This window comes from Camponotus floridanus, unplaced genomic scaffold, assembly GCF_003227725.1.
Source record: "Camponotus floridanus strain SB8 unplaced genomic scaffold, Cflo_v7.5 scaffold58, whole genome shotgun sequence".
NCBI lineage: Eukaryota > Metazoa > Arthropoda > Insecta > Hymenoptera > Formicidae > Camponotus > Camponotus floridanus.
The window spans coordinates 1,186,025-1,202,139 of NW_020229747.1; the positions used below are offsets into that span (position 1 = coordinate 1,186,025).

A 16,115-nucleotide genomic window follows, 5' to 3' on the forward strand; every position below is an offset into this window, starting at 1 on the left:
CTCCTCCATGATACACATCGAAGAACGGGACGAGGGTAAAATGCGAGAGACGAAATTGCACTCGGCGCGAAATTGAAAAAGTGAAACGTCAAAGCTGTCACTTATTATTTACTCGAAACTTGGGGGATGAACGCGACTGTAATTCGACAAATCTGACGTCTCCCTCGCGAATCATCCTCTCTCCTCTTTCTCGCAAATAAAACTTATTTATTTATGTTATTACGCTATTAAGATCACATCGGTTACCTAACGAACCGAGTCGCCGAAAGTGACGAGCGCTGGCTAATTTAGTTTCTCGAACTGCACGCATGCAGTTTCTCGTCCTTCCGTCCTCGCCTCTCGACAACGAGCGAGCACGCGTCCGACGAAACCAGCTGCTTATCCCAGGATCTCGGGTTCACCCTCTCTAAGATCGGCTAGTGCGATTTTGGAAGAGTCGCAGCGAAGCAGGGGGGGAGGGAAGAGGCAGTTCCCGAAATTGCGACGGAACGAGCGGCCGAGTTATGTTCGTTCGCGACGATTTTAAGACGATAAGACATTAAGGAGACACCGATGAAGCCACATAATTGATGAGCTCGTGGCGTGACGACGCCGCAATGGCGGACACCGAAATTAAATCTATATAATGCACAGGGAGAGACGTCTGGTGCTTTCTCTCCGACTGCCGTAATTTACAAACAGTGGAGAATTAAAATCTTTGCAATATCTGCAGCGTCACATTAAAGGGTTATGCCCAGTCATAAGAGTAAAAAGAGCCGATTTTTACATTTTCTTAAAGTATATCATATTGAAAATATTTCCTAAAGTTTTAAATTAATCGGATGCAAATTGACGGAGTTATAAGTGTATGTTTCATGAAGCGCCAGAATGTATTTGTTTAAACACGACTATGAAGCTGCAGCTCTGATGTTTTGAGGGTTGGTCAAGCCAATATATAAAGACTTAAATAAACTAAAATTATATGGCTCCGGAATAGATGATTCTGTGTAAATTAAAAAATCTGCATTTTATTTAAAAGTAAACTTGACACAAATCTTAAACGCGTTTTTCTCGAAATCACTTTTTCAAAATTGGTCAGCGAGATATTTCAAAAACGATTACACCGATTTGCTTGAAATTTTACAGGCTTCTTCTATATAAAAACCTAGATGAATGAGGGATTTTGTTTTTTAATGAATACTTTTTTTTACTTAATAAAAAATGAGCAATTTTTAAGTCGAAAAAGAATATCTTAGTGTCAAATGGTTGCCATTTTGTCCCAAAACAATTTTTCTATTAATCCCTTGTTCATTTATTAGACAATTTCATACATTAACTACAGTTTATCGAATTTTTGATATCAACTTCGAAGCACTCATCGCACAGCGCTTTTTAAAAAACAATATCCGAGAGAATAATTATAACTTTTACATTTTTTAATATTCCATTAAAAAAAAATATATAATAACATTTTTAATATTTGTACTTTTGAATAAAAATTTATTTGTAAAAAAAAAATTATTACACTTTAAAAAAACATTCCTAAACATACTTTTTTCGGTCTGCTGACTAGGCATAACTGCTTAAGCAAGTACAAGTATAAGAGTCAGAAGGTATCTAGATAATATCTATTTAATTATCTCTATTTTCAATTATATTTAATAGTTTTAAAAAAATATTATTCAAAATACTCAACAAAAAAATAGCTAGAGAAATCGATTAATTGCTAATAATCAATAGAAATATTCTGACGAGATCACGACGATCGAGTGTACTTGGAATGACGCCGAATGTGCGACTCGCATGCAACATCCACGTCCACCGCCCCCCGAAGTAGATCGACGGTGATTTACTTATCGACAATCAACACTTCGCCGGAGGTAAATGGTCGAGTCGTGACCATTAGTCCGCGAAGCGTGTACGTATAGACTTGGGCCGAGAAGCGACAATGTTACATACGATCGAGACTGTGTGTGAGGCCCGGTAGGATCCCGACACGACGCCAATCGGCCTTGCATAACGATGCATAACGATGCATCTGCAGCGGCTGTCAATACGAACTGCATTCGGCCTTGGCTCGTTTTATGTTATTCATCAAATACTTTCGAGAGACTGACGAAAGTTACTTTCACTAGGCTAAGAATCATACATATAGGATTTTCAATTGCTTAGCCCTCGATTTTCTCACGTTTAGTTATCAAACAGATGTCTTCCGACACCTGACCAAGTTATTAATACTTGTCAAAGCTATTCTCATAAATGCAAATTAAAATTAACTGAAATTTTTTGCTAATCTTCTATTCCTTCTTTTTTTTGGAAAAATTAAATATATATTTTTATCTCAAAAATTTGAAGAAAAATTCTGAAGCAATCTATATTTTATGTTTAGAGAAAAATAACTTTGTACGAAGGGAAATCAGTTGAAAGATTACATTTTGTTTTGATTTCCAGCTACTTTATTCTCGTTTTTCTCATGATTAGTTATCAAACGTCTTCGGATATCTGGACTAGTTACTGTCACTGATAAGCAAAAAGTTGTTTGAAATTTTTAACTAATTTTCTATCCCCCTTCTTATTAAAAAAAAAATATATATATATATATATATATATATATTTCTTTTTGAAAAGTTAAAAAAAATTCTTCGCATATTTCTTCCTCGGAGAAAAACAACCTCGCGCGAAGAGAAATCAGCTCGAAGATTGCGTTTTGCATTATCCTTCGTAATGCAGCTCTATCAGCGCAATTTTTAGCTATTTGCCGGCATTCGCATAACGACCGAAACGACGAGCGCAGAAACGCGAATTACGCAAGAGGCGGCGCGACGCATTTTCAGAACGACTCTTTAGATCTTCGGCCATGGACTCGCAGAAATTACTTCGCGCTTGACTTGCTCGCGCAAACAGTATGACTTTCATTGTAACGAGCCGCGGCCTCGTCCCGTCGAAATAGGACAAAATTGCTAAGCAATCGATGAGCTCAAGGAAATTCGCCAAGGAAAAAAAGCTAAGATTTCAATGAAATGTCAGCTCTCGCTTTTACGAAGAAGGGTATTAAACGGCTCTCAAATTAATATGACGCATACTCTTAAAATAACGCGATTTCGAATGATCGAGCAGCGATTTCATATCTTCTTCTACGAATCGATTTATGCGAGCTCAGCCGATATTTTTATCTCGTAAAAAATCGATTGGCGTAAGACCAGCTTATTGCATTCTTTTCTCCTCTTACGTCACAAGATAGAAGAGCTAATCGAAAAGATAAGGCTGCGCGTGTGCGTTCATTCAAATCTAAATGCTCGCTCACCGATAATAGTCCTTCTTGCAATAGATGTTGCCGTCACGGCTGAAGCACGTGATCTCCCCGTCGAGACCCTGACGGCAGTGCGAGCATTGGAGACACGCGGCGTGCCACCGCCTGTCAACCGCCTGAAGATAGAACCTGTCGGATATCCTGAGGCCGCACCCTGCGCAAACCACCCCGGGAACGTCCTCGGATTGCGCGGGCGGGGTGGGCGGCGGCTCGAGCTTGGGGACGGCGTGCAAATGCTCCGTCGTCGTCTGCTGCTCCTGCGTCTGCAGATGGGGATGATGGTGGTGATGATGATGATGGTGATGGTGCGCCGTCTGCGATGGCATGCTCAGGTCGTTGGCGTTCTCAAAGTTGCCACCCCTGTACTCCGGTCCACCCGCTGAAACGATATGTCAGGATAATCAATCAATTTTAGCTTCTTTCTAAAAGGATATTCCTTTATCTTTGTTTTATAGAGTTCTTATATTACTTTCTTATATTACTTGATTTGACTTTTGAATCAGCGTGGGCCAAAAACCGGGGGAAGAAAGAAAGAATATTTATTGTTAATATTCGTCTTGCTCATTTTACTCCTCCGTATTTTATTTTCTTTTCTTTTTTTTTTGACGGATAATCCTACCTCCGGGAGAATCGTAGTCCCGCGACTCATAAGGGGTGGTCGAACTGTCGTAGCAGTTGTTGTTGGTACCGCAGTGGGTCTGATGCAGGGGCCCGTGATGATGGGCGGCGGGAGGGCTGCACGGTAGAGTGGTCGGTCGCGCGGCATCGCCCATCGACGCGGGGAGGCAGGGGCTCAGATCTCGCGCCTGGTCCACCGCACCGGGTCCCCCCGCGTTACCTGGTCCCCCTTGGCGCCCCACAGCCAAGCCGCTGCCACGCTCCTGCGTGCTGGGCGGCTGCTGGAACAAATCGACATATCGACGCTTTTAGTTGGCGCATCGAAACGGCGCGCGTGCTCGTGAAAGTCGGAGCCGGTGCGTACGAATGGGACGAGAATTTTTCCTACGTTCGGTGAAAAATTTGTCTTATTCTTTCTCGAAACTGAGAGCATTTTCTCTCTGAATAATTATATTATTAGTATTGTTAAGAACAGTTTTTCGCAATTTATATTCCTTGCATACATAATTTGAGTAACATACATAATTTAAAAAATAACGATACATAATATCAATGAAAAAATAGATTAAAATTAAAAAAATGTTAAGAAGCTTGGAGACCAAACGGACCAACAGAAAAATAAAAAAAATCTGAGAAAATTTAAAGGAAAGATTCGATAAGAAATAAAACGAAATAAAGGTATCGAGACAAATAGGAAGAGGAGAAAGATGAAAAAGGATTAAAGGAACCAGCGGGGACAAAGAAGAGAGGAAGCGAAAGATCCGGGAGAAGGAGACGCGGAGGGAGGACGATGGTGGACCGATCGGACGAAGCTGGCAAAGTGACGACGGGCTGCAACCGCCGCTGTCACCAGAGGGAAGAAACGTGCGAGAGAGAAAGAGCGATACACCGGCGATGGTAGTAGCCGGTCGTCTCTGATGGATGTCGTAAGCCGCAGCGTGCATGTGCCCGACCCTATAAGGTACCCGAAGGCGGCCAATCCGAGTAACCGCTGTGTGTTTCAAGTGTTCAACGCACCCGCCGATGTTGCATAGACATAAATTACGAGCCGCCTCCTCTTGTCGTCTCTCCCTCTCTCTTTTTCTCTCGATAATTCACGATTTATTTATCTATTTACTCTTGATTTTTAATATTTCTGTCGAATTATAAATCCTTCGAAATCAACAATGCTCGAGCACAGCCTCCATAAATCTTTCTTTCAACTCTTTCAAATCTTTCTCTTCTTTCAAATCTTTCTTTCTTTTTTGAAAGATGCCTTTAAAAATTATTTTAAAGGTCCCTTTATATGTATGTTGATTTTTTAAAAAAATTTTCAAAACAACTTTCTAAAAGTTCGTCAATAATTCTCGAGTACACCCTCAATAAATTCTTCTTTTCAAATTCTCCTTTTGAAAATCCCTTTAAAAATATTTTCAAAGATTTATATGATATGATTTATATAGATTTTTAAGGAGATTTTTTCAAGAAAAAAAAATTTTTAAAAGAAAATATTTATTACTCGAAAGTTGTTGCTTTTAAAAGATTTATAATTCAAAAGAGATAAAAATGAAGAATATTTGTATAAATCTCTCTAAAAATCTACACAAAATTTGTAAATAATTCCACTTTCCAATAATCCTCATACGTTTTCTATGAAAATTTGTGCTTATAACAAACAGAAGCAATTTTCCTGCCGCGCAGTCAACTAATAAACGTAAACGAGACAATCCGCTATGAGTCGCAAGGAGTAAAGTTCACGTAGAACGATCATATCGTTCTAACTGCCGCGAGGAACGTGATCGGAATCGCTAATTCTACCCCAACTCTACTTCACCGTCTCGCCTTCGCGTAGCGCGACGTAATCTTTACGTGCGCGTTGTTGCCCCTTATGTAACGGGGATCGGGTCGGAACAAAGGTATTGCAGGAATGCACCTTCCTCGAGAAGGTACATGCGTACGTCTATCCTGCGCATTCTCCATCCTCTATCGCGACGAACCGTCGTCGCGTGCGGTAATAACGACTCGTTAAGCTCAAAAGAAGCATCGCGAATTATTTGCGAGACGGAGTCGCAATTCTTGCGGAAATCCTAATATGGTACTTATAGACGAATCCAACTGCCTGATGACGGATAATGAGAGCGAATCATGTTTGTTCCGGGATGACGTAAAAAAAATCGTCGAATCCCCGAATGCAAAATCGATCGCGATTCTCGACGAGACAATCGCGCGACAGAACGGCCAACGTGATCGGCCGATAAATCTCTCACGAGAGCGGCGAACGTGCGCGATCGATCCTCGAGATCCTTATCCATCTCGAGAGCGGTCCGGCAACGAGACTCTCGCAGACTGCAAAGAGACTTTCACCGGCGGCGAAGCTTGCACAAGAGTGCGCTTGCCTTCCCTTTTTTTTTCTCCTCCTCGTCTCTCTCTCTCTCTCTCTCTTTCTTCCTCTCCTCTCATTTTCGCGAAACCGCGGAGTAAATAACGCGTGCGTGGAATCCGCGGTCGCGAGATGCCGAGACGGAAACGAGTAGAATGTCGCCAGAAATGTTGCTCGGCTGACGAACTCGGTAGAAACTCTCGACGTCCTGTTCCCTACCTGCGCGTGAATCTGCTTGCTGCCTTTTTTTCAATGCATATTCCGAATGCAACGCGATAATTGAGGGAGAATTTTTTTACCGGAGCGCAAAAATTTTCGTAATGAAAGAAAAATATGAGAAACAGCGATTCAGTAAAAACATGCGTGCGCGTGATGATTTAGTAGCGTATTTGCGTGTTGATTTAATTTCTTTTTTAAATGAAAACATTGATTTTATCTAAAATTCAAATATCGTTCGAGTGTCATTAATTTTAAAATCGCGAAACAATAGACAAGGGAAATAGCATGAAAAACACACATTAATTAAATTTCTTAAGAATTATGAATTTAAATTTTTTTAAAATTAGGAACTTAATGCTGTACTATTTTTACGCTTATGTTTTGAATTTCAAATGCCTTTTTCAGCGATAAAATGCAAATTACTAAATACAATGACTTTAGCTTCTTCGAGTTCTTTTCGAGAAGATCCGGTATTAAACAACAATCTAAAGTGTTAACAAAGGTTGCACAGCTGATGAAAAATGAAGTCGTCGTATCGGTCACGAACGGTAATTTGTTTGAAAATGCAAGACCGAATGCGATCCGAGCTACGGAAAAGCATGCGCGATAACCTTACGTCACGACCTACCGAGATACAGCGCGTTATCGCAGCAAATTGTAACTCGGCTCTCCTTTTTTTCAACGCACGAGTCCGAAGAAGCCCGGCTGAGTCAGCGAAATTTCTTTAGGCATCGACAACGATGGACAAAAAGTTATCGGGATAACTCGTCGTCCTCGATATCGATGGCAATGTCGCCGACTTTGGTGGAGCTCTCCGAGAGATTAACGCAAATCTCGATACATTAGACCGTAAAGTAAAATATCCTTAAATATAAAATTCTTTTACGATTAAAACAAGTCCGGTGATTGTGAAACATTCCGTTTTTTTTTTAGCGAAGATAGGGAAAATACGTCCCTCATAAATTAAGGAATTTTTCTGAAGAAAATATTTGAGAAGCGAAAGTGATATTTTTGAGGGATTCTGTTGACAAGAATCCGATAACCCTTCCCGAGAAAAATGTTAAAACTAGGAGCGCGTGACGTTTTATATACTGTTTGGTAGCCCTCGGTGGCTTACGCAAAGAGTGGCACGTGTAGTGATATCAGCTTCCCTTGCTCAGCCAACGATAGCGATAACAACAAACAGCCTCGTCCATCGCGTCGGCCGCGATTTCTTTCTCTCTTTCCCTCTTTCTCTCTCTCTCTCTTTCTTTCTCTCAAAACACGCGTGGGCGACGCTTAACATCGCGGAGAGCCGATAAGCTGCTCGGCTATCTGCACTTCTCGGGGTCGCCATTGCTACCAATCGAGCTGACCAGAACTATTGAATAGACCCGCTACCATCAACACACAGCATCTCATCGAGATCTCTTTCTCTCGATCGGAAATATTATTGGGTTGAGTCATAAATAATTTTCGGCGGTAGCAAACATGTATCCTTCCAAGAGATCCCAGATGAATCACGCTGGCTTTTGCATTTCATTTCTTTCGGTTTCTTATTTTCAAATCGATATTTGAAACATGGAAATTATGGTAAAAGTGGGATTTTTTAAAATGGATTATATGGTAGAAAACTTAAAAGTATGTATTCGCCGTATGTGATGCCTCGAAGAATCGAACAAGAGAAATGCTCGACGACGGTTGAAAACATGTGTAGTAGTTAGATTTATGAAAGAATATGGTCTGGAAATTTCTGTCCCAAAGGCATAAATTTAAAAGCGGCGAGTCACTTTTCTAATTTTGGCGATGATATTTTAAAGATGCCAGAGGAACTCCATATCAAACAGCCATGAAAAGCTAAACACGTGCTATCATTTGGAAAAATTAAAAAGATATAAAAACTAAAGTTATTTATGATTTAGTCTAATAAAAAAAGTGAAACGAAGAAATACATATCCGCTCGAATTTTAGAGCTACAGCACAAAAAAAGAAATACCTCTCTCCAAACCTTCATATTTTTTTTTATCCATCGATTTTTAATAAACTGCAGCTTCCTGCTGCAAATTTATAGAATAATATAAATAAGTAATTTGCTGAATGCTTGACAGATTAGGTAATAAATATCATGATTTAATGCTGCGAGAGCTTAATTTATTCGGACGATTTTCGGCGGATTTCCTGCGTATCATAAGATATCTCCTTTGATACTATTTTCTAAGCCAAAACGTTGTCTCTTTACAACGGTGACGTTTGAACGACGTCGCAAATTAGTCGGATCGTTGATTCGCGCTCCACTTGGAAGATATTATTAGACCGCTTCCTGAAGAATATATCGAAAGTACATCGCGCAAATTTAATTTCACATGTACACGTGTGTTGCCAATTTCATGTATAAAATATCCCGCATGAGAAGAATCAATTAATAATTTCAACAGATTGTTCATTTATCAAGCGACCCATACATTAATATCGATGCTTTCTCATGTCGAGTTCCTCTTTATGTATAATATCGTTCATTACTAAAATCTCTCTTTCCCTCTCCCTCGGAAAATTCAAGAACTCCTGTACGAATAATTTTACATAATTTAATATACGTCATATCTTTGCAAAAATAATCGATTATATTTATTTTTTATCTGTTCGCTTTACATTTAATCTGTTCTTTATCTGTTTCTCATTCTCATTTATAATCGATAAAAATGGCTACGCGAACGAGTTACATAAATCACGAACTGAAACGATGCGTGCATAAATTATTTTCAAAGCTGATTCCGCGATATATGAAGCGCCTGAAAGAAATAGTCGGTACCGCAATCTCGAGATTTAAATACGCCTCCTTCTCTCCCTTCCTCCCTGCTTTACGATCAGCCCTAATAAACGAAGTTTTGTTGACACGCTGGAAGCGGCGAGTGTCGCATGCCGAGGAGGCCAAGAATCGCGACCTGACCCCGGGAGATTATCGGTCTTCCCTCGGGTGGGCATCATCCTGCTTCTCGCATTCCGCAAGAATCGTTGAGCAACTATATATATATATATATATATATATATATATATATATATAAATATCGTATAGTTTAATTATATTAAAATATTTCAACGATACATATAAATATATAAAAGACAAGTGCATTTCGTTCTTGTAATAAACAAGTAGACTTCTCCCTAGAAGAAAATCTTGACAACTAAGCTTCAAAATTTTTTCAATTTTTTCGTGCATTTATTTGTCGCAAAATATTAATTTTACCAAAAATATAAAGAATTGAATAAATTAAGATAAATTTTATTATGTTTTTCTGAGCAGAAGATTCGCGTTAGATGATTGGCAGGAAAATATCGCGTGGAGAAGCACCTAAAATGTATGAAAGGAGATTCGAGTTTAGGGATTCAATGGAAGAATCTTGTTTTGTGTGTGCCTAATTATACTTTATACGTATCTAATATCTCGTTGAATTTAAATGTCTCTTCAGCGCAGATTTGCGTGCGGCTCATCGACGCCATTCAATGCGCGCTTGCATGCTAAATGATTCCGGCACGCGAACATGGCACCTAAAATCTGACTTCCCTCTGATCGGGGTAAATTAAGTGCGATGCGTGACACGACACGACAATCGGCAATCGAGAGAGTACTATGCGATAATCGCATTAAATCCCCCGTGTAACCGCGACAAATTTTATTAACTTTTAACACTTTAAGTTCCTCGGCGTGACTGGATTTTTATAAGGAAATTAATTTTCTTCTAATTATAAGATTTACGCAATTTAATTCGAGTCAATTTATCATTCATCTATCGAATCGATTTATCATTCATCCATATCTCGAAACTTAATTCGCTATTAATTTTCAACGTCACGTATCTTTATGATTCATCGAATTATTTAAACAAACGACGCTTGGTCCCCATTTATCTTCTCTCTAATATCTGCAATTAATTACAAGCAATTCGTACAGGATCTTCTCGCTTACCTTCATCGCGTCGACGCTATTTGTCGCTTCAGCGTGTTTTTCCCTTTTTTGATATTTATCGACGCACGTTTTCAAGAAATCACATCAGGAAAGTATCCCGCTAGAAAATCGAATCGAATTTTCGAACATGCGAACGTACGAACACTCGGATTGAATGTTTTTAATAATCGAGTGGATGGCTTTTTATATGGAATTTTATATTTATCACGTTGATATGCGACACACACACGCATAATTCGCACACAAACGATATCCGAAATATAAAAAAGCAACATGTTTGAGAGCCATCTTCTCTTAGTTAACTATCACGAAATATCACGATGACATCATCCAATTTATAAAATTATTTTAATCTTAAATTGCATGTACTCGAGACACGTGCACCAATTCTGATATCGAGAGGTATCTCAGAACGATTGCAGCTTTTTTATTTTTAGGAAAATATGCACGTCTAATCGTGCGGGATTATGTAACGTCATGTTTAAGAATTTTGTCAAATGAAGTGTGTTAATATTGACAAGTTGCTTTGATATTACACACGCACGTGCAGTTAACTTGGCGTTTACAAAGACTTTGCTTGCGAGAGAGAGGAGTCTCACGAGTGTCTTTTTTTATTTCTTTGATCTATCGCTTAAGAATTCCATCGAACGCTCATTTCTCCTTCCGACACCCGATATATCCGTTTATGAAATAACGGATAACGAGACGATAACGTCGACAACAAGTGTAGCGATGAGGCGGACCAGGTTGGGGCCTCGAGTGCAAAGTTAAACGTCGGACATTGGGCCGGGGACGATAACTGCCGGCGACGGACGGCGGCGGATGTAATCTCGGCATGTAATAAATTACACGCGCGTCACAAGCGCGGTGCTATCACGGCCAGACATTCGCAATAAGATGGCCTTATCTCATCGAAGCTGCAGAATCCTCGTCCTCCCTCTCTGGCGAGCGCTTCGCGTTTGAGAAAAGCTCGCAACAAAGTTCGAGTGCGCGCTCTAAGAGACTAATTGACGCCAAATCGAACGATATAGCTGATATCGTTTATGCATTTTTCCAAATCGCGGATTAATTTTGTGCAAAGCGTCTGTGGAATGCATGGAAACGTACATTTAATTCTCTCTGGTATCCACAACACTTATCGCAAGTCTAATGAAACCTTTAATCATAACGTGATAGGTCCATAATATGTTTCCATTTATTTCTATATCTAGAAAAATTATTTTAAAGTAAATTACCGAAAGTAACCTTCTGTAATATAAACTCAAAAGTAGCTTTTACAATCATTTCTTATGTTTACTTTGATTAAAATGATTAATCAAAATGCATTATCCATCTAAAACTAAATTAATTCTGGTTAATAATTTAACTTTTTATCTAATTTTAATATACTAAATTTATTTATGCGTTATGTTAAGAAACTTTTGAAAGGAAGAGAAAAGAAAGAGAAAGATAAAAAAATTGAGAACATATCTAGTCCATGAAATTTGATATTGTGATATCTCTAAATATATATATATATATATATATATATATATATATATATATATACATACAATATTTCCGCCTTCTCAAGGCAAAACGGAAGCTGCAGCCTCTCGACAAAATAAAGAGCTCCTATTTATCATCTGAATCATTTTCAAAAAATTTATTTATTTATATAAATTTAGTAAGATTTTAATTGTACCAAGTAATTGTTTGAAGTAAAAGGCGAACCGATAAAATGTGAAATATATAATAATAATCATAATAATAATTCATAAAAAGCGCGACATTGGAAAGAGATGAGCAATTGTCGGAGATTTTCGAAACGACGTGAATACCTTTGGACGGAGATTAATCAATGGTGGATCGTATAACGATATAAAAGGAAAGAACGTTGTGTTACTTTTCGTTAGCGCAATGTTACTTTACGTTCGGCTCCGTTCATTGGCGCACGTGATTAATGCGCCGGTTTAATTAATCGACGACAAGGGACAATCAATTACATTTGTTTACAAGCGGCACTCGTTACTTACGACGGCAGTCCCGGCCGGTTGATTAAGAGCAAATTAATATTACTCCAAGGTAGACTGTGTTATCACACCTTGCCACGTAATCCTGCGTTACTTTCAATTATTGAATAATTTGCGACCGCTTATACTGACTTTTTACATTAGTGAACATTAGCTGCCGATTGCATTTCAACATTTCGCTTTGGATCTCGATACATTCGAGTATTATGTGTAATGGGTGATAAGCAGATTTAGATTTAATTGGAATTGTAATTTGTTACTAATGGATTCCACAGCGCTGTTATTATCAAGTAAAATTACGAAGCTTGTAAATTAATGAAATAAAAAGCGTTTCGCAGCCCGCTCCCTCTTCACCGTCCATCCGTCGCATATCAGGATTAGCACCTGAACTAGATCGAACTGATTCTTGTAATTCATTGTAATCGACAAATGTCATATTAATCACTTACAATTTTACATTCTAGCTAAGCAACTTTGTTTTTATTTTATCATATGTTATCGTCTGTCTGATTCACTCTAATAGTTCCATTAGTGATCTGACACATTGGACATAATTAAAAAAACAAAGGAGAAAGATTATTCGAGGATAAATTTTAATTCTTAATCTCTCTCTAATATAAAAATTCTCGTAATTCATTGTAATCGGGAAATGTCATCATATTGATCACTTACAATTTTACATTCTAGCTAAGCAACTTTGTTTCTATCTTATTATACGTTATCGTCTGGTTCACTCTAATAGTTCCATTAGTGATCTGACGCATTGGACATAATTAAAGAAAAAGGAGAGAGATTATTCGAGGGTAAATTTTAATTCTTAATCTCTCTGTAATATAAAGATCCTCGCGTTATCAAAATTCACCCTGTCCGATCCATCAGGCAGTCCGCAAGTCGAGCCTCAGTACTTGAAAAAAATTGACAAACCCACTATCAATCTCCGAGGAATTTATTCGTCCTCAGCCCTACATTCACCATCTTGAATTCGACAGGGAGAAATATTTGCGGAGACGCTTATCGCCATCCGACTCGCGATCCGAGGGAGCGAGGAGCTCTTCCACCCCGATGGAATGGAAGAGCAGCTGGCGCGAAACGACCAATGGGCAACACGGACACGGGGATGACACTCACCCAGTGCATGCCGGTGGTAGGAGGGGCGCGCTCCTCATACACTCCCATCAGGGTGGCCGCTGTCGCGGGGTAGTTCCCGCTGAGGGTGCGCGACGCCGATGTTGCTCGGGGGGGAGTCCCGAGGGATCCGCTTGCCGATAACGCGGAGATGGCGTCCGCTGTGGCTCGGGTTCTCTCTTCCTTCCACCTCTACCGCGCGTTCACCCTCGTCCTCTCTTCTCTTTCTCTCTATCTATCTCTCTCTCTTTCTCCCTGGCGTTACTCCCGCGACACTCCCGATATCACACTAGAGACGTAGAGGGAAAGGAGGAGGGTGAATTCCTCCGTGAACTTAGGATAGTCGAGGGAGGAGCCCTTCACGAGTGCATCTCCTTCATCGGGTCGACGACAGTGTCTCCGCGAATTATTATTATCATCCGCGAGCAACACCCATGCCACTTCACAAATCAGCACTGAGGTCCGCTATTGTCATCGGTGACAGTCCAGTGACTCGTGATTCGCGGTCCATATCGCCCCGGCGCACTGCGATGTCTGACGACGATCGAGAAACACCCGCACTAGAACAGTCCCACAGGTCACTCCGCGAGTCGTAGGACAATTTGAGGACCGATCATCCCACGCCCTCAACCGTTGACACTCGGAGGAACGTTCAACCTGCGCAGGGATGATCTCCCGGGTCCATGTGCTCCGCAACGAGACGCGACGGCGAAACGGAGCGCCAGACGAGGGACCAACTCGGCTGCGCCTGACCAAGGTGAATGCGGACGATTCCGACGAGTCGGAGCCGCGATACGGAGTGACGATGCCGGCGAGACCTGACTCCCCCAGTCCCGATTATGTTCGAGGCAGCGCCGTCTGGCGTTGAAGCCAACATCAACCTGGCAACATCATGAAATGCAGTGGGTCTCAGGTCGCAAGCAAGTCACACCCACGGCACCCCATTCGTTGGATGGCATGTTGGTCCAGCCCATTCGCAAACTTGCTCGCGCTGTGATGAAGTTGCGTTGTTCACTCTCGGCGAACGGGTTTGTGGGGAGAGAGTGGGCAAAATGAGGGAAGAACGGTGGAGAGAAAGAGAAGTCGACGCCGCTGCGTCTCGCATTGTCGTAACCTCTGGAGTAATCATAAATTGTGCGTAAGGGAATACTATCTCTTCCTCCTCGAGACTAAAAGAAAAATGAAAGAAAAATCCCTTTTCCTTTGTCAAGAAATGACATCTATCAGAAGGCGAGCTTTGGGAACGAAATTGCCGACATCTTCTACAAATGTCTTGCAATAAAGTTGTACAGAAAATTCCCATATAATACTAAACTTGAAAAGAAAAGAAAATTTTAACCATACAGATAGATATCTATTTTATATTGGCGTTTTTTCTATAAATATATTTTCCAAGATTTAGTTTGTAGCCTAGCAATCTTAATATTGTCCTAGACTTATAGAGAAATATGGAGAATTATGAAAGTTATATCCAAATATATAAAATGTATAATGATGATACCAAGTATCCACTAACATTTATACCAAGCGACAATTAACTATTACTATTTGGATGTACAACTTGATAATTTTCAATAAACACAGTGATTACTCTTCTTTGATATTGCATCATCAATCATTCATAATTTATTATAACAACTCTTTTGCTTTTCGAGCAAATTTTTTCGCACTTTTGGAAAAGACGGTGATTATTATTCTCTGTTTCAACTCTGTAATCTTTTCATCCCTCGTTGTTGTGTTTTCCTCAAAAGCGACATGGAGATGGAGGAAGAAGACGACGACGAGGATGATCTCCGAACCAACTGAAAGACCGTAGGGCGACCGTCCGATATCCCGTCATAAAGAGAAACCGGTTTCGTCACGACGTAGACGGAAACCGTCGCTCCGATCAGAAATTCCTGGCGATGTGCTCGGCGTGTCCCCCGATGATGGAATTTGCGAAAACGGTGTTTCGCGCGTTCCTTTGACTCGCGTTATCATCATTGTGTACCCACGATCGTCTTACACGGCGTGATTAAATTGAGTATTTACAATGGAAACTCACTTATGGAATGCAGAAGCTTACTCCTGGCAACTGCCGATGATCCTGTCGCTCTGCGTAGTTAAATTCTACAGCGAGATGTGTCATTAATAAGGAGCGATTTTGTAGAGAGCTAGCGTGCAAATTAAATATACTCCTGGGCAAAATTAACGTATAATTATTTTTTCACTTTTTCTTTAAAATTTTTCGTTAAAATTGAAATATCAGCAATATTTTAAAGAAAAAGTGAACAAAAATTATGCGTTAATTTTGTCCAGGAGTATATAACATCAAGAAGGAAGAAAAAGTAAAAGATTGAATGCCATCATCAATTAAAAAATAATTATATAATAAATATACAAATAATAAATCCGTCGATATTTTTGTCAAGCTTTTTGCAGACATATTAAAGTTTTCATTTTTTTGATAAAAAAGTTATATTATGATTTTTACATCTTTTTGCACAGTAGACATGTTTAATATATACATATATATTTCTTAAGATATTTTTGTTTACTTTTATTAAATAT

The 16,115-nt window shown here is 39.7% G+C and overlaps 1 protein-coding gene across 2 annotated transcripts in view; it reads right to left on the reverse strand.

The window, feature by feature from the left end:
- Nucleotides 1-14,414, reverse strand: part of LOC105258229 (protein apterous) — a 35,575-nt gene extending 21,161 nt beyond the window's left edge. Inside the window, exons 1-3 of one of the 2 annotated variants that reach the window (XM_025412843.1) lie at nt 13,569-14,414; nt 3,909-4,188; nt 3,284-3,668 (exon numbers count right to left, since the gene is read on the reverse strand). In XM_025412843.1, coding sequence (XP_025268628.1) covers nt 3,284-3,668; nt 3,909-4,188; nt 13,569-13,616 — 713 coding nt within the window. In that variant the 5' untranslated portion in view covers nt 13,617-14,414. The remainder of the gene's footprint in view (nt 1-3,283; nt 3,669-3,908; nt 4,189-13,568) is intronic. The other variant, XM_025412844.1, reaches the window with a different exon arrangement.
- Nucleotides 14,415-16,115: the final 1,701 nt, after the last annotated feature.